The sequence below is a fragment of the Anser cygnoides genome, chromosome 2, assembly GCF_040182565.1.
Source record: "Anser cygnoides isolate HZ-2024a breed goose chromosome 2, Taihu_goose_T2T_genome, whole genome shotgun sequence".
Lineage (NCBI taxonomy): Eukaryota > Metazoa > Chordata > Aves > Anseriformes > Anatidae > Anser > Anser cygnoides.
This window is the reverse complement of record NC_089874.1, coordinates 73819368-73838737: the sequence shown is the minus strand read 5'-3', so window position 1 is coordinate 73838737 and position 19370 is coordinate 73819368. Positions and strand designations below refer to the sequence as shown.

The 19370-nt window shown below is 36.4% G+C and overlaps 1 protein-coding gene across 4 annotated transcripts in view; it reads right to left on the bottom strand.

Annotated features, from left to right (window-relative positions):
• Positions 1-2648: 2648 nt before the first annotated feature.
• Positions 2649-19370, bottom strand: part of ECI2 (enoyl-CoA delta isomerase 2) — a 31962-nt gene continuing 15240 nt past the window's right edge. For all 4 annotated transcript variants that reach the window (XM_013179314.3, XM_013179315.3, XM_013179317.3 and 1 more), the window contains 9 exons: positions 16663-16825; positions 15305-15403; positions 12962-13153; positions 12030-12099; positions 10062-10164; positions 8562-8682; positions 5190-5279; positions 4041-4184; positions 2649-3210 (listed from right to left, as the gene is read on the bottom strand). In XM_013179314.3, the coding sequence (XP_013034768.3) occupies positions 3055-3210; positions 4041-4184; positions 5190-5279; positions 8562-8682; positions 10062-10164; positions 12030-12099; positions 12962-13153; positions 15305-15403; positions 16663-16825 (1138 nt within the window). In that variant the 3' untranslated portion in view covers positions 2649-3054. The remainder of the gene's footprint in view (positions 3211-4040; positions 4185-5189; positions 5280-8561; positions 8683-10061; positions 10165-12029; positions 12100-12961; positions 13154-15304; positions 15404-16662; positions 16826-19370) is intronic.

Genomic DNA, 19370 nt, shown 5'->3' with positions numbered 1-19370 from the left:
CTTGCATAAAGATCCCCTTCTCAGGGGCTGAATACATTAGCAGTTGAAGAGAGTGGAACAATACAAAATAATTTAAAGCTGAAGGAAATAAAAATTGGTATAATGAATCTGCAGTAGGAATTTGTATAGACTATGCCAAGAATACAGTATATTAAACACAGCAACACACTTTTTTTTTTTTAACAAGTACCACCAAGTTGAAAACCAAAACGGCTTGAGTGTAAAGTCATGAAGTTTTCTTCCATGTGAGACCCTTTTGTGTGCGTGCGGTGTTTTTTTGTTGTTGTTTTTTCAGGATGCAGAGCCTGTACCTTGCAGGCACAATCATTTCTGTCAGCCTGTCCAAACAGGCATCCTCTAAACACTTTCTAACATTGTATATTTATTTTTTAACTTGGTGAAAACTCAGTATCTGTTATTGTTAGTGAGACCGATGCCAAGAAAAGATTCTAGTCTGCCTTCATTCAAACGTTCATTTATCCATTTAGATACCGTTTGTTTTCTTCACTCTAGCTCTCACTTTGTGCAGAAAGAATGCACTTTGTTCTTCTTAACTTTGGATCGTTTTACTGTATTATTTTTAACCTTTTTTCCTCTTTTTTTTTTTCCCCTACCTATAGACTTGTTATTTTCAGAATTTCTTCACAATTTTACAGAATCCTTACAACTGCTTTTGTTTGAATTTCTGCATTATGAAACTTTTTTTTGCTCAAAGACAATTTGTGTAAATAACAACTAGTTCCAAAAGGTTATCCTAGAAGATGTTCTTCCTTTGAGGCTACTTGTTTCCATTCAGTTTGGTTTGTATTCTTAGCTTTCTTTTGTTGCCAAGTCTTTCTGATCCCTTTAGCTTTGCATATTCACTTTTTATCTGAAACTCTATGAATGTGCACAGTAGGGTATCTGTCCATGCAGACATGCTCCCTACTCCTCACGTACTTGGTACTGTCAAAATCCACTTTCCTTGTTTATTGGTTCCTAGTTTTATTTTGAAGTCCATATTTTTAGCACTGTTGAAATGTACAACACTGACAATAATCAATGCAGTGAAATTTACCCAGTTCTGTCAGCCCAGAGCGAAATGCTACCAGATGACAGAGCTCAGAGGACGTTTTATAAAGCCATCTTTTCATGGTGCACTGATATATTCCCTCTGATGAAAGTCTGAGAATAACATACAAGACCCTGAGAGTATTATAAATTAATTTTGTAAGTCGAAAGTCTCTGTTTGGAGCACATAAACACAGTTTTGTCTGGATAAACTATATCTAGTAATTTGTTTCTTGATGAAACAGAACAGTATAATTCATACACCTGAACAAAGTAACAGTGCTTCACAGTACATAAAATGTTGTTCCTTATAGGTGCTCTCCTTTCAGAGGTTTGCTACATCCCCTGTCATTAAGATAGTTATACCCAATCACAAAGTCTGAAGATTTGGAATGTGTAGGATTTGAATTAATGTGCATGGCAGACAATTTACATTTTATTGGTGTTGCTCTTTATCCAGACTGAAATAACATCAAATAACTAAATACCTTACTCCGGTACCTATTACAGACAACATAATTCATAAAATGTACATTTTTCTCCTATATATGGCACACACATCTGAAGGTACTATCCCTTTTCCTGCATTAGAATATATGTTATGAATACATGTTATGCACTTCCAAAGAGTTGTTATATTTTGGTGCCTCCTACACACACATTTTCAAGTTCAGTTAGGAGTTTGCATTGTTCTGCAATCAATGCATAAACATTCAGTTTATTTCCACATTTAATCTATTTCACGTTGTTACTTTGTTAGAAAAGCAAATGCTATATTTAAAATTAGAGTATTTATTTCATACTCCATTGTGTCCATTCTGAAGACGCGTAGTTTTGATCACTACTGAATAATTATGCTACATGAAAGTTTAATTGGTCCAAGTACATAATACAAGAAGAAAAACATAACAAATACAGTTATTGCTGGAAGATAAATCAGTGAGTTAGAGCTAAAATATTTATTATATGGGAAAAATTAATCAGTTGTGGGGTTCACTATTTCAGCTCAGGCATATCATTTATATATTTATGAGTGCTTCTCTGTAGAATTTTTTTTCCTTGAAAATGATTCGTTTGTTCAAAGAGATTTATTTTTTGACAGAATATTCTTTTGCATTACTGCAAATAAGTTGCACAGTTAAGACTGGAAATAATTTGCACAGATTGTACAGCGGTCCCTGAGAAATGCTGCAGGAGCACCATGTAAATTCTATGGTGCATTAAATCTGCAGACAGAATTACGTAAAAGAAACTGAAGAGTTTTCTTAGCGTGAAAAATGTTATGAAATAGCTTGGAGAAAACTAGTGTACAAGATACATGTAAAATAAGATATTTTAGATATACCTTTATGTTTTAATTATATATATAATGACATTTTATATATAAGATTATATATATATATATAAAATATATAAGTATTCTAAACTACAACAAAATTAAGAAGATGCCCATAGTCCCTGCAAGTTAAACAGTTTATGTCACAGCCTCTCAAGTGAATACTTTTTTGTAAGAGCATTATATTAATACACTTTCAGGAGTTACTTTCCTTCTCACTAAGGATGTTTAACAGAAGTAGTAATAACCAGCACAACACTAATTAAATACTTATATTTATTTTTCAATAATACATTATTTTCTTCTCCATAGATGAATAAAAAGAATTGCTCGTATGAAATCACTGAAAAGCTGTCAACATATGCTGCATATATGTTGAATTTGTTGCTTCTTTTCAAAGACAATCTGCTTTAGTATCATTCAGAAACATCACTGCTGCCTACAGAATAATTAACCTTTTTCCCAAACCTAAATATCCATAACAGATCCAAGGCACATAACATTGTATTAATTTCATTAAACAGTTTTAATCCAGTATTCAGTATAGAAATATACCACATCAAAAGGAATTACTATTTGCAGAGAAAGTTTATTAAACATAAAGACAGATTAGGCTGCCAGAAGGTGAATTGCTATTGCCAGAAGGTGAACTGCTCTGCTGGTGAAGATTATAGTTTTGATTTCCTCTGAAAGAAGCTGACAATAGCATTTAGACATTCATCAGATAACCACCTCTCCTTGAGTACTTCACACTCTTGACTGTTAACTGCATGGAGCTTCTCCTTTTCCATACTTCTTAACAGTTGCTTTGACACTGCCAAGGACTGAAGGAGAAAGAGGAAAATAATATTTGCATGCAGTGAGGAACATCAGGAAGTTATGTTCTCTATATATTAACTTAAGATTTCATAAAAAAACAGCACAATAAACTCATTAGAATTCAAACAGCTGTATTAACATTGCACCTTCTAGCTCTTAGTCAATCTTTAAGCTGAAAGTAGACTACTACATTTAATTACTAAGACTAATAATAAGGTGGAGGTTCACGGGGAGCAAAACAGCAGTCTACTTAGTAGGGCTCATAATCAGAGTAGATGAACATAAGAAGTGAAACCTGTTCGACTATCTGCAGTGTCAAATGTTAACTGACATTATCAGGAGCTGGCATAAGTGTCTCCTCTTGTCCCACGTAATATAATACAATTGTGACTCAAGTAGTCTTGCAAAGCCTAAACTAGTGAGCAGGATGACTGAATTCAGCAAAAAGCAAAGTCAACCAGCTTCAGCTTGAGCATCCACAGTGCATGGAGTTAGTACAATAAATATTGTAGAATCAGTGGTAAATTGATTAAACAAACTAATGCTAAAATAAAAAGCTAAGATAAGGAATCCAAGCTGCACCTAGCCTGCAAATGGATTAAACTGCTAATTTTTAAGGCTTTTCAGCCATTGAGTCTCTGTGTAAAATGCATTGTATTAAATTCAGCCAGAGTAGAAGAGAAGTATCTGTCTCCTGGCAGCAGAGGGACAGATCTGTGCTTGAAGCAAAATACATTCAGCTTTGTTATTTCAATTAAGGATGATGGGATAAATTTGGCAGGAGGGCTGGGAATGCTAGAAGCTTACAAGATAGAGAAAAATTTAAAGTACTGACATTTTTGGGGAGGCTTGCATAAGCTTTTAACCTTTCCCAAACTTCCTTCTGGAAGGTCCCATCGGGGAAGACTTCAGTCACAAGTCCCCAAGCACAGGCTTCAGCTGCAGTCAGCTTTTTATTGAAAAGCAACATCTCATTTGCCTAAATAAAGAAAACAGAATGTGAGTCAACAGGACACAAGACTTGAGGAATGTGACAGGAAAGGTACAAGCTTCCAAGTCACATTTGTTTTAGTCTCTTGCTTATTACAGTCTGCCCTCTGACAAGGGCAGAGAATCACAGATGAGGATCGAAGGGATCTCTAGTTGAAACCTCCTGCTCAAGCAGGACACAGTCCTGGGAAGCCTATTAAGTTTTGAGCATCCCCAAGGATGAAGGCTTCACATCTCACTGAACAGACTATCCTTGATACCTTCACATTTATGAAGCACTTGGCTCTACTCCTTACAGACTTAGATCCTACTCAACAGAAATATGTTATATTAACACAAGCAATGATATCAGGTAAGTTTAAACCACCTGGATTTTATTCTGTGGGAACAAGAAAGCCTTATTTCTATAGCAGACAGAAAATAAGACTATGAAAGAAAATAAGAAGGCCCGCGTACATTACAAAAAAATAGATGACATCAAAGGTCTGCAAGTAAATGACTAAATCAATTGCATCACACTGATGTCTGGAGGAATGGCTGAATACACTAACTTCCCACAAGGCTGGCAGAAGCTATTTCGGCAGTTGCTCCCTTGCCTCATAAAGACAGCCTACCAGGATATTTCTTATGTGCACTCCATTTTCTTCCCCCACCCCACCCCTCCTTTTTTTTTAAGCCTTCTTTACCTCATTTCCTCCTATAGCTGGAAGAAAGATACAACCTTTCACTGTATAGAAACAGTCTCAGAAAGGTGGAGGACGCCATGAGAAAGAAGATTTCCATCAACATCACTGTACAACTTTAGAAGTGTCCAGCACACTGTTAAGGTGCCTGTGTTGATACTGTCATTATATTTTTTTTTGATCTTTGGTTCAATAGATGTGAACAGGAGTTTTCTTTGAGGACTCTTGCTATGACTCCACTTGCTCTAACATTTGGAGGATACCAACTCACAGAGGTCAGAAAGTCCTACATATATTACAGATGTCCTTACCTTAGCCAAGCCCATGATTTTTGGAAACAGGTAAGAAGAACATCCTTCTGGACTCTGTCCAAGTTGACTAAATGGGGTATGAAATGTAGCCTGGAAAAATAAAAAAAAGAACAAAACAAAGCAAGCCTTACAACTTAAGCATGACACTAAAGTGCTAGGATTTAGTTTTCATTTGAAAGCTTTACTGTAACAGAATTCACCAGAAATACATTTGAACCATTACCATAGTAGGTTTTAAATATCATCTGATAATACAGCTTCATCTCTCAAAGCACACAAGAACTGACTTTGTCTGTATAACTCAATTTCCTTAACATTCCCATTGATGAAATTACCTTATTTGAATGAAGTGCTTGGAAAAGTTAATCCACACGTGCAAAATCTTTACAGAAAGGATGTTCATACACATCTGCCCTAGAAGTTATTAAATGCATAGCCCACATAGCTTAAGATGTAAAAAGAGTTTTGCTTTCTGAAGGCATACTAAGTTTATTCTACTGCTGAAAAACTCAGGTCATTGAATCTTCTCTTAAATTTTATGAAACTTTGAAAAAAATCTGTGCCAGAAATGTGTCATAGGCTCACACAAAACAATACCCTAACTGCAAGTTAAAACTTAACTATAAAACTTCATGTTTTGACAATTCACATCAGTTTTAAGCAAGGAAGACAAAAGGCTTACCATTTTAAAATATGAACTGACACATGAAAAGCACACACTGCTAATGCAGCTTTCACTGTAATAGAAGGAATAATCTTGTACTGTAATGTGGGTGGCTATACGGTAGGACAGATCAATAGGCTTCCTAACAAAAATCGGACATTGTATCATTGAATGTTTGTAAGAAAACTTTAGACAACATTTGCAGGGATACAGGCTAGTGTAACTAGTCCTGCTTTGGCATGGGGTAATAAAATGGTACTCTAGGAACTGGAGCCAAATCCAGTGCAGCAGGCATTCTCATCTGACATTCACACCACTCCACCCCCCAGGATGACAGGCTGGGCTGTGCACTGTCCTATAAATGTGGCTGCTTTGTGAATACCTGGCTGGGAATAATACCAGAGCCTGAACATAAACTTGGGCACTTCTGGAGTAGGCCATTTATGCCTAAACCAAACTAGTGGAGAATGTGAAAGTAAAATATAATTTGCACAAGGCTGACCTTACTGTATGGAGTTCATAATCCTGCAAATGGAAGAAGATAGAACAGTCATCTTTGAGAAGACCTCAATAAACCTGTACATAGGAAAGCTTAGTGAGACCCTATGGAAATCCTCAAGCAAGAGCTGTCCCTGTGCAGATAGGAAGGTACTAACAGATTGTCCCAGCTAAATCACAAGTTCTTCACTGACTTTAAATACAAGTACACAGGAAGTGAAAACTACGTCAAATGACCAAGGATGAGACTAATATAGGCATACAGAGATTAAAAAAATATAAATACAAGGTAAAAATAAGATGCATTTACCAATGATTATGCACATGAGTAGTAAAAGGTAGTTCAAGTATGAATCTCAAACTATTCAAGATCGAATGATGCTACCAAGAGGAGAAAATATTTAATGATTATTTGGATTAAATTTTAACGAAATCTAATCTAATTTATGGATGCAGGAGATACTATGCTGAGAGGAAAGTGATTAAAATTCAAAATAGCCTCAATAAATCAGAGAAGTATGAAAAAGGTGTTACTTACTATGGACAAGTTTGGCAAGAATAACTGTATACAATATATGATAGGAACAACTCTTTAACTGGCAACGCTACAGTGAAGAATCCAGGGGTTACAGCAGATCACAAGTACATAAATCCAGTGACATTCTGGGATGTAAAAGCAGAAATACAGCCTGCAAAATGTGGAGAAGTTTTTCTGCTCTACTTTGCATCGGTAGTACACGAGCTAAAGTGATGTGTCCAGTTTCTATTATCATCAATACAGAATGGTTTGGGTTTGAAGGGACCTCAAAGCCCATCCAGTTCCAACCCCCTGCCATGGGCAGGGACACCTCCCACCAGACCAGGTTGCCCAAAGCCCCATCCAACCTGGCCTTGAACACCTCCAGGGATGGGGCATCCACTGTTTCTCTTGGCAACCTGCTCCAGTGCCTCAAAATGCCCTCAGAGTGAAATTTCTTCCTTGTATCTAATCTAAACCTACCCTCTTTTACTTCAAAGTCATTACCTCTTGTCCTATCACTACCTGCCTGTGTAAAAAGTCACTCTTCATCTTTTTTGTTAGCTCCCTTTACATAGTGAATTTATTCTGCTTAAAGAGAGACATAGAACAACTGGAAAGAGTACAGAGGAATACAACTGTAGGCCTGAGAAAGTACATGAGGAAAAACCTAAATGAACTGGGGATGTTCGGCTGGAAAAGAAAAAAGATCAAGACAGTGAATGTAAACCTGAAATATATCTAAGTACATACTGAAGGTTACTGCAAGGGAGGATGAAAATAGTCTGTCAGACCCAAGAACAAGAATCAGTATGTTCATCCTGCAGCAAGAAAAGATCAGATGGGAAGGGAGGAGGAGGGAGAATCCAACAACCTCCTGGTAAAAGAAGAGATCTAGGGACTGGAATAGATTGAATAAATTACGTACATTATGCTTGTGCATATTTCAGGAGTGACACAGTCATAGCCAATCCTGTTTTAGGGCAAGTGGGACTTAGTCCCTTGCAGTTCCATTTTCCTAAGTCTCATAGTGACAAAGCTAATCCAGCAGGAACTTTGAGGAAAAATCTGACACAGTGCTGAAGCTGGAGTCGAAGTACCACCCATCACAAACACTTAAGCAAGCAATAGCTTGCCTAAAATTAACACCTTGGGTTAAGATCTGTTTAATAACCATATATAGATAAACAACAGAGAGCATTAAAAATAAGCTATATAATGTAATTCTGTACTATGCTCTGGTTGTATATTTGGCAAATTACCTTAAAAGGAATCTAGAGATGGATAAACTGAGCTATTTATAACACAGATTAGATAAAATGCCAGATACTGCTCTTCCATTCCATAACAATCTTTTGTCTCTCCCTTCCACACCTGAGAGGGGCCCCTAAAATTATCATTTCACATCAACTACACTTTACTGTACCCAGTGATATAATAAAGAACACAGTACAGACTTTTTAAACTGGAGTCAATACCTCGATAACCATAGGTACAGCAGGGAAATTCCATGCATGTTAAGCACTGGCTGATGCACGACACTATGCTGGTAATTAATAAATATCCCTCAATGTAATAGAAAAAGCATTTACATCTGTGTGCTCTTTTCTGTCAGACCACCCTGTACCAAATAACATTTGCTACAGAAGAAGCCCTAGAGACCTTCTTGGGATCAGGAATGTAAAGTACTCACCCTGTCAGAAGCATAGACAATGTCACACAGTCCAAGGAGTGTTACAGATATTCCAATAGCTGGGCCATTCACCACCGCAATCAGTGGTTTAGGAAAATCAATAAAACAACTCACAAACTCCCTAAGAAGAAGGAGAACCAGAATGTAAGAGTAAGATACATTCTTGTCTCTTTCATAAACCACTTTCAAAACAGTCTTAGATACTGCATAACAAAAACCATAAGCTCTATTCTATACAGCACATGTTGTAGACCCTTTCCCAAATAAATACTAAGAAGAAAAATAAGAACTATTTGAAATACCCGTATCTCCTTTCTAACTGAGAAAGAAAGACATACATGTACAGTAACTTTTCAGTTACTGCAGTCAAGTTCTTAAAATGCTGTTTTCTTTAGTGTTACGGAATGCAACTCACAAACTAAGCAGTCTCTGGCTCCATCTATCCACCTGCCTATATATCCATTCCAATTCTACTCTTGCAATAGCCTTTCCTTCACAGATTCTGTTCTGCACCAAAGCCCCAGCAGGTACAAAATTGTGATGCTAATACAATGAAGAATTCCCCAGTGCTCTTCTGAAGAGGTTTGAGAAACACTGCTTTGTTTCTTTCGACAGCTACTTCTTCGAAGAAGTGCAAAATATATTCCCAAAAATATAATCTTTTGCTTCTCCGGCATCTCTGTGCATCTGTTGTAACAAAGCACTGTGCTTATGTAATATTAACAGCTTAAAAAAAACCAGTCTTCTCACAAAAGTGAGATGAAAGATCATAAACTGCATGTGAGACTATGCATTGTATTAAATACCCTACAGAACACTGCAGACTGGAATGCTTGCCAGATACTGCTAATTAATGTTTTTGCAACAGATTCGGATTGCATCATTATCACTTTAACAGGCAACTGTGATCCACAGCCAGCTTGCCTAAGCAAAAGACGCAAAACTGAGTACTTCACTTGCAGTTTATATTTGAATTACAAATCTTAAATATTATTTGCCTTTCTCTGTGTATTTCAGATTTTACATCAATTGCAAGTGCTTGAGAAAGCAATCCAACTTGCAAATATCTTTCAGATATAATAATCACACACAGAAATAACAGAGAAGATGAAATCTACTTAAATAGAAAAGGAAAAAAAGTTGTTAAGAAGTACACAGTCAGAAGTATGTCTTTGTCAATGTATCTGCATGTACTTTGGGAGTTTTAAAAAAATTTAGTCTATAGCATCACTGTACTTAAAAAGATTACTTTACAAGATTTCTAAAATGCATCTCATTTCTTCATTTATTTCAAATGATTAATGCTACTTCTCCCACATGTTTTTTTGTTTATACACGTGGTGAGCTTTTAGGCACAGTCATCTAATTGGACATATTGTAGCATAAGTAGGGCCCCGCTGTCATGTTTTCTAACAATGCCTGCAAATTATATTTTACCCATCGCAGTTATTTATGTGTATATAAAACCAAGAGGTTCTTGAGTAATTCTGCTCCAATTACTTAAGTAATTCTGCTCCATCTTTTGCCATCTTCTCCATGTCATTGGGTTGGACATTAGCAAAATTATTCAGGTCATTTCCACTAGTATAGTACTCTCCATTTCCTGCAGAGAACAGATGTACATAAACGCATCAACAGTTTCTGAGTAGGTAATAGAAGAAAAACTTTCATTTTCTACATTTACAAAATAATTTAATTCAATGCATCTAATGTTATTAAGTAATTAGAGAGAGCGGCTCAAAGTATAAACAGTACCTTAAAAGGACATCTACAGTATAAAATGTGTTGACTAACATTTCACTGAAAAACAAAGGGTTAAAAAAAATTAAATTCAAAAGATTTGAGAGGAAAAAGTTTTCTATTTTCTGTAATATTATCAGTTGAGAAATACACATCTTTTCTTTCCCTGCATACTTGCTCAGTTTTTTTTCTGAGCAATCAATTCACAATCATTCTCACAGTAACAAATTACAAACTTTTCTTTTTAAACATGAAAATGGAAATGTAATTTTACACATCTTCCTTCATCCCCCTTCAAACTGACAAAGGGCTCAATATTACCCTTTTAATATGTTGTGCAATATAACCCTTTTAATATGTTGTACAAGTTTCACCTTCATTATGACCCACTAAGAAAATGCCAAAGCGTTCTAAGGATAAGAATGACAGCACTGCATTGAAATCATGGTACTGAAAGATGTGTTTTTCAATAAGAAACAGATATCCTACCAGGGAATGTATAAGAGTTTGAGGCACCATGAAAATGCAAGGAGTATTTAAAAGCTAGACTACATGATTTAATTGTCCAAATAATCCTAGGTTCCGTAAGGACATTCACAAGATGGGACTTTTCATTGTTTAGCACATCCACTACTTTATGCTGCAGTGCTCTTACTGATTACTTAAAATGGGACAGAAATGTTAGGTGTAGGGGTGTGTGCAGTTTACTCCTAGCTACATACTTGCTAGATAGGTAGTTCACACAACTAGAATTTTTCATTCTGTAATGGCTGTTGTGCCTAGCCATCGCTACTGAAGGAAATTCAGCATCCTGGGAATACAAGGGCATTGGTAAAGACAACAGTGGATAAGAATACAATGCAATTACCTCAAAAGTAACTAAAGTAAGTGGTCTCAAGCCAAAATTCAGCTCGTGTCCCCGCTACTTAGCTAGAATTTCCTACACACCTATCTGCAATGAAGATGGGCCAGACAGGCAGCGCTTGCCTCCGCCATTCTGTCCCTCCTGCCTTCCCACCATGTCATGCAGTCAGCGTCAGACAGACAGACTAAAGGGTTCGCTACAGAATTCAAATGCTATGTCCCTAGAGCTGCTAGATTTCACAGGCAGCATGAGTTTGGGCTTCCCTTTCACATCATAGCGGCAGTCATCTGGCTGTACACATCACACATCTGGTGACTGGGATATATTTATCAGCTAAGCCAGGTTGCAGCTTCCCTGGTAAATCCTTTCCTATGGCTGCCACAGAAGAATCAAAATGAAGTATCAGTTTTTCTGATGGTCATAGGTAAATATGCAGTGTAAGCTTACTCTTGGGCATGCCACAGCAGGATTTGAGAGGGCTTCCTTTTAATGTTCCAATGTATCACAGAAGTAGAGAAAATTGACTAACCCCATATGAATGAGCTCCAAAAGCAGTAGCAAAGATGCTGCAGAGCAGATGTATTGGCTACTCACAAGTAATAAAGACCTCAGGAGTATTCCATGTCTATCTTCTCATCTCAGAAGGATGTTTTGATGTAACAGCAAGCTTGCTAAAGTATCTTAAACACCATCTTGAAAGAATTTTGCCAAAACACTTTCAAAAAAATCTTTTGTCTATACTAGAGGAAAGAATTTCCCCACTTATGCAATTCTGTCTAAGTCTAAATGTAAGATAAATAGTTTGTGTCAGTAGTGCACTTTGGCATAAAACAAATCTAAGAAAGGCATATTAAGTATTGTACCCGTAATAACTGCTATGGTAGAATCATCTTTGCCAGCTTCTTGAAGTGCTTTGATAATTTCTCTGTACATCTGCATAAAAGGTAAATCAAGAAATTACAACTGTGATGCTGTAAAAGACCATAAAAAAAAGATTCACACTGACAACAAGGAACCTGAGTGACAGTTTAACTATGGTCCATTTAAGTATGAAGAAAATTTCCATACATAGAAAGTTAAGTATTGCATTTGAGGTATTATTTCTGACCATAAAGACATGCGTTTGCAATACTCAGACTTCAAATGCAAATCTCAAGGTCAAAATAAGGTCCCTTGGAAAAAACACATTCACATGAAACAGATAATTTTAAAACCCGGGAAGTAGTCTAAATGGGTAAAATAATATATTAAAGAATTAGCTGCAGTGGGGTGAAATCCCTTTTCTGGTATCTTTGCGGTTCTGAAATAGGATGATCATGTTATTTCCAACAGGATAAATTTCCTCATGGAGATAGCAATGAGAACAGGACTACTATCTAGACCTACACACGACACTGCTAAGCCAAAGTAGGCTGCATACATGCTGTGTTACAAGCAAGGCTACAGTCAAATGTTGTCTCCATAAAAGAAGCTAGCCTTCTTGTAGTTTGCCATTTTAATTTAGCACAGACTATAATGTGCATTAATTAGTCTTGGGTAGGAACGGGGAGGGAAAGACGTAAAAAAAGACACAGAAAAGCCCAATTTGTAAAATATTAGCAGAGTAGTTTGATTTTGTACTGGATCTTCAGTCATAGGAGTCATAGGAGTTAACATACTAAGCCCTCATAAAACTCAGACCATCATGCTTCAGTCAGTTCTGCTAAACCTGTAGCAATGACTCTTGAAAAACTTAAGTAACTTAACCAGGAAAGAAAAAAAAAAATCAATAAGCCTCCCAAATTCATTTCTTTACCTGATGATTGATAGCATTTTTCCTTTCAGGTCGGTTAAACATTATCTTTGTGATATTGTTTTTGGTGGTAACAATTATGGTTTCATAGCCATCATGTCTGCTCTCTTCTGGAGAAGCATCTTTTGTCTGGCCAGCAGATTCTGCAGAGATCAGACTTGAGACAAGTTCAGTATATTTCTGTCTAGCATTATCCTGTAATAAAACAAAACAAATAAAACAATACACACAAAGTTATCAAATGCGGGAATGCGAATCACTTTGTTATGCTATTCATGAAATGAGTACCTATGACAATAAAAGGGGGGAGAGTGCACTTCAGGGCAAAACAAAAAGAAAATCTCCAACAGAAAATACACTAATTGAGAAGGGGAGAACACGTTGTATTTAAACACTGCAGACCGTGCTTAAGACCAGCTGGAAAGCAGCAGCAGCAACAGATCTGCAAAATGAAAGATGCTGGGATAATGACGATATTTGTTTTGTTGGAGAACTGTGTCCATCCATGCCAAAGATTACCTAAAAGATGTTTGTCCCTTTGTCATAATCCTCATAGTTACATGCTTCTGGGGATCTTTTGTTTCTGCTTTCCAACTGGACATTACTCCAACAAAATCAAAGATATTTTTTTTTTTAATTTTAGAACATGTGTTGCTGAAATGGGTCTGTGACATTTTTAAATTGTTTGAAGATACTAATTATGATTTAACACAAACATGATGTACAAAAGTTTAAAGTATTCTGCCTCCTTATTTCTACACTAAGCAGTGATTTAAAGGAACTTGTTTTTTCAACCTATTTTCTTGAAAAGCTAATATACTTTGAATACTTCTGTGATCTCTAGCATATGAAATTTATTCCCTCTCTACAACAACTTTAAGAATAAGTTCTTTTCCTTAAGTGTTTCTTGGCTATTACTAAAAGAAAACCAAACCAAACAAATAGAACAAAAATGCAAAACACACAATCACAGAATCACAGAATTGTAGGAATTGGAAGGGACCTCCAGAGATCATCAAGTCCAGCCCCCCTGCCAAAGCAGGTTCCCTAGAGCAGGTTGCCCAGGTAGGCGTCCAGATGGGCCTTGAATATCTCCAGAGAAGGAGACTCCACAACCTCCCTGGGCAGCCTGTTCCAGTGCTCCGTCACCCTCACTGTGAAGAAGTTCTTTCTCATGTCGGTGCAGAACTTCCTGTGATCCATTTTTTGACCATTGCACCTTGTCCTATCCCCACAAACCAGTGAAAAGAGATTGGCCAAATCCCACTGTCTCCCACACTTAAGGTATTTGCAAATACCCCCCAAAAAACTTTTGTAAATACCCCAAAAAACCCTATTTGTAAATACCCCAGAAAACACCCCCAAAAAAAAAAAAAAAAAAGATTTGTGAGGGCTTTTTGAACTTCTACTCTTTCTCAGAAACCCTCCCCAGTAGATAGCCTGGCCTCCCTGAATTCCTCTCATACAAGAATGTTACGCTCATGAAATTATGCAAGCACATTTAAAACAAACAAATGAACAAACTACACACACACACCCAAAAAAAAGATCACAAAAAAACCAATCCTGCGTTAATTAATATCTTTGACTGACCAGTCAGTCAAACTATTCCTGAACAGCAGACGTAATGCAGTAATGACAGAGCTGTTTTATAAACCTTAAGTTTCCTTCATTTACTACTAGATGAAGAAACCGTGGTAGCTATGTGCAACGTCAGACTTATGCGAGTCTGCATAGAAAGAGAACACTTATTTTTCTTTTCATTTATGTTCTTCCTGCTTGCTTCACTTGAAAGATACTTTTCTAAAGGTATTAAGGTATGAAAGGTATTAAAAGGGTATTATTAAGGTATGCAAGGTATTAAGAACGTCAGGATATACTGAGCAAGCATGAAAAGAAGCTCTCAATACATCATTTTTATAGCCACTTTTTTCTAGTCTTAGTCGGCGGCATAAGAGACCAACTACTTAAAATGACAAAATTTTCAAAATCATACTGGATTCACAAATTTGTTCTTTGTTGTAAGAAGTCGTAAGAAGTGAGAGACTCAATCCATTTTTCTTAAAGGGAACAGCAGAATACAACATAATGTGAAAAACTATTTTTTATTAAAGTCACCATATATGTAAGTCCTTTTATACTGACATAAGCTGTTATTGGTAATTTAAATTTTGCAGTAAAAAACCCTCCAAACTCTTTAGTATTGAAATGACTGTAGTCCAAAACATTGTGGTGTCTGAAGCAGAGTCACTCAAGTAATGTGATATGTTTAGACATCAGCCATTCATTCACAGATCAGGCACTTCAAGACAGAGTTCAGCCAAGTGAAATTATAGGTATTGTCACCTGAGACAAATTGCCAAGAGAATTCCATGCATCCCATTTGGCTTTCTTGACAAAGTCCAGCATACCTGGCTTTGGAGAATTGCAGGGACCCTCAGTAGCCTGAAAAGAGAGTGAAACAAACTTATTTAAACCTCTGGTTACAGTTCAGGTGACTTGGTAGAAAGAGATGATGACTGTTAGGACTGTTACGTGCTCACAATACAGAATTCATCTCTGAGACGGAAGGAATTCCTAGTGGCCAGGCAATATTCAGACAGTTCACATACCACGAAACAGCCACTGTCTGCTATTTCCTAACACCTGGTATTAGGCCTTCAGATGTACCTAACCAATACGAAACATGGGTTTCCAAGATGCCCACACATGTAAATTCTCATCAACTTATTTCAAAATTGTGGAATTTTTATATTTAAAAATAGAGTTAAAAACTTGTAAGTTTGTGTGAACAAAGAAACCACTGGATAAGATCTATGAAGTTGGATCCCACTTCAAAGTTAGCCTTACTATGAGCAAAAGCATTGGAGCAGTTGACCTGCAAAGGTTCCAGTTATCCTGAAGTATTTTATGACCCATTTTCCTGAAGTGAAAGTACAGTATCAGAGAGGTATTTAGAGTGGAAGGTGAAAAAGAAAGGACACATTTATGAGCTCACTATTATTAATTAGTGAAATTACCTGGAACACTCTACTGTCTCTAAGTTTTTATTTTAAGGAGCAATTGATTGTCTTCTTCAGCATAAGAAGCCACAGGATGTATTAACCCTGATCCACAAATGCTTCCCCAGATACTAGTACAAATACCCTTACGAGCAACTACTTCTACATAGGTCTGCTTCCATGGGTAGTAAAGAACAACCTTCACTCAGGATCAATGTGGGAGAACAGTTTATTGAATTAAAAACAAAACAGACAAAAAAGCTTTCCACAACAACCAAAATCAACCTTCAAATATTTACATCACTGTAGTATAGGACCAGTTGACTGACAGTAGGTCAAGAATTTAAGAGGAAGCATGTGGCATTATCTTTTTTTTTTTTTCCAGGCACAAGCAGTTTTCCTGTGTCGTTGCATCAATATATGCTACATTGTATGGAAGACATCACAAACTGGATGTAATTTGGCTCTATTTCTTTGAATAACAGTTTATATTCAAATCATGGTTTATAAGATGTAATAGCTCTGGCCGCATGTAGAATTCAGGCAGAGTCTGAGGGACTAGCATTTCAAGAATATAATTTGAGCACTTGAAGAAACTGTTAAGACAATACATTTGAACAACTTGTATTTTAATCATATATTTTATAGGTCCATCCCCTCAGCTTACAAATGCCTCTTACAAAAAACAGAACTTAAGCCTACCTGTTTAAACAAAGCATAGAGTTTCAACTTAGTTTCATTCCCTGGATCCTTTTTCAAAAGCTTCAGTTGTTCTTGAGCCTTTTCAAAGTCTTTCTGGCTGACTTGCATGGTGGCTGTAGTCATGTGCAGGTGAACTGCTGGAATACAAACAGCTTGTGCTTGCCTGTTAGTAAGTGGGAAAAAAATATCATTACTTGTTTTTTGTTTAAGACTAGTAGAGAAACAAATATGTTTCTTTCTAAGGCAGTTAAAATAAATGCAGAACAGCAAATATTTTACCTACACTGATCAAAACAACAACAAGAAAGCTAAGTATTAGAAATTACAAGCAAGTTGCTTTAGTTCAGCTTCAACATAATTAACCTTTGGAGATCACCACACTAGCTCTCTCTGGTATGAAGAGTGCTAGATTCAATGCTGCCAGATGACAACGAACAAACCCATGCAGTAATACAGCAGATGATCGTATACTGCCATTAAATGGCAGTAGCAGTAAACTAATGCTTTGCTGTTTCTAAAATAAATCAGAGTCTACAGGTTATGTCCATGACAAATGAATACAGAATTAAATATATATTTAAATCTCTGCACACAACAGTAACAGCTTTACATGTCTACGAATTAGAGTATGCAGCTTGTCTAGTTTTTGTCATGTTTTCAGATTTGTGTGCTTCTATCTCCATGTACTATAATCTAAAGGCCCGGTTCTCCAACGAGGACAACACAAATGAAGACTAATTTCAAAGTGTACTTCAGAAAAGGACTGGCTGTAAAACATCCCATAGACTTATGAAATAAGAATAGGCCTGAATATTCTCGAAGAAGAGCTTTCCATCAGGAAAATGGTAATTCCACCATAAAAAAATAAAAATAAAGAATCAAAAACAAAGTAGTCCAAGAATTTTGACTTGTTTCAATATGTCAAAAGCACGCTGTCTCAGCCTTCTTTGGTTAAGTTGCAACATATGTAAGTATATTTACTATTTTAAAATTGTGAGCATTTTATGTTATCAATGTTTCTTCTCTATGTTAGTAAAAACAAAAAAAATCTTTTCCCATTCTGTTTTATGGACACAGCTATCATGCTAGAACATTGTACAAGACAGATTTCATAAATAGTTGCATTCAAAAAAGTAATGATTATCTCAAATGCACACTTACAAAATGCTTAATCATTAATTTGTTAGCATTTCAGTTACAAATCTGAACTTTAAAATCATACCTATCATGAAAATTCTGCCATTTCATAAGCACATAATGAGAATTTTAGAGAAATTTAAAAGTGCTACCTATTTGCCAATGAGGATGCCAAAGCATCCTCATTGCTCTTATAAATACAATTTATTTTCTGTTGCAAGCCAAAAAGTGCAGGCAAGAAGTGTGAAGAATGGCCACTATGTGCAATTAATTTTATTATTCTTCCATTTCATAAAGATACAAGGTTTTGTAAAAATGTTTGGAAGACCTACTGGTTTTATTACCTATTAGAGCCCTTCTGTATAAACGAATCCTAGGTTCCCGCTATTTACCTGTCTGGGGCTGCTGAGTTTGAATGACAGAAAAGGAAAGAATACTTTGTATTCAATATATACAGAATACAGCAATATATACAGAAAACAGCAATACAAATCTACACCTTCAATGAATAAAAAGAATTATAGTTAACACCTTCAAAGTCTTATGCCATTAAAAAGAAATATATCTGAATAACTTAAAATGGAATAGGCTACCAAAAAAAAAAGGCAGTGGGCACAGGAAGTGTGTTTACTTCAGTTGATCAGACTTTATTAAAACAGACAAATGTGGTTTAACCATCTGCCAGTTCAACTGGCATTCAGGCACACTGGTGTGCTCAAAGACAGTGGCAGGATTTAAAAATTTATCCCTTACCCAACGGAGAAGCTATTCCATTAGCCTGTGGACTTCACGTTGAGCATCAGTACCAGCACTTTGACAGGAAAAAGTGTGCCCACATGGATACAGACACAAGTTTTTGAATACAAAGTTTCTTTGTGTGGTCTGTCCTGAAGTCACAGAACATGATGTTCACTTTCAGATCCTATCCCCAAGTGTGTTTTTAAAATCATGTTTACAGGAAGAACAAAATGAGAGTGCAGAAAGAATTTTTTTTTAAGCCACGTTTGGAACTATTTGAATGCTACTGCTCTCAAGATGATCTGTGTATGTAGTACAATTTTTTTTTGATTTAGGTTTACACCATGTATGACACTCCTGACTTCACTGTAGCTTGAGTCCAGTCACACAATGCTTTAGATATTATAAATAGGCTTTAAGAAGCTGTTTAATATACAATCTGATAGTGATCATGTTTTTGTGACCATAAATGAACACAAGTTGAGAATGGGGGGAGAGGGAGAGGGCAAAGGTACAGCTGCCAGTCTGAAAGTACGTACACACGTATGTTCTAGGTTAAGGGAATTTCGGATTTGGCTTCTTTATTAAGGACACAAAGTGGACAAGTTAGAAGAGGAGAAGCAACCAACTGGGTGAACAAAAAAAACCTGGCTGGGGAGAAGTGGAACTATCTTTCAATGAGTCTAGACTCAGAGTTACACTCCTTTGCTGTTTTGGTTATATCCAGTTTTACTTCTCAGCAACAATATTTTTGGGGGGTAAAATAAATAATCTGTCCACCTCAAAAACTCTATCTTTCAGTGCTGTTTTTTTTTATTTCCTTACCCACTGGT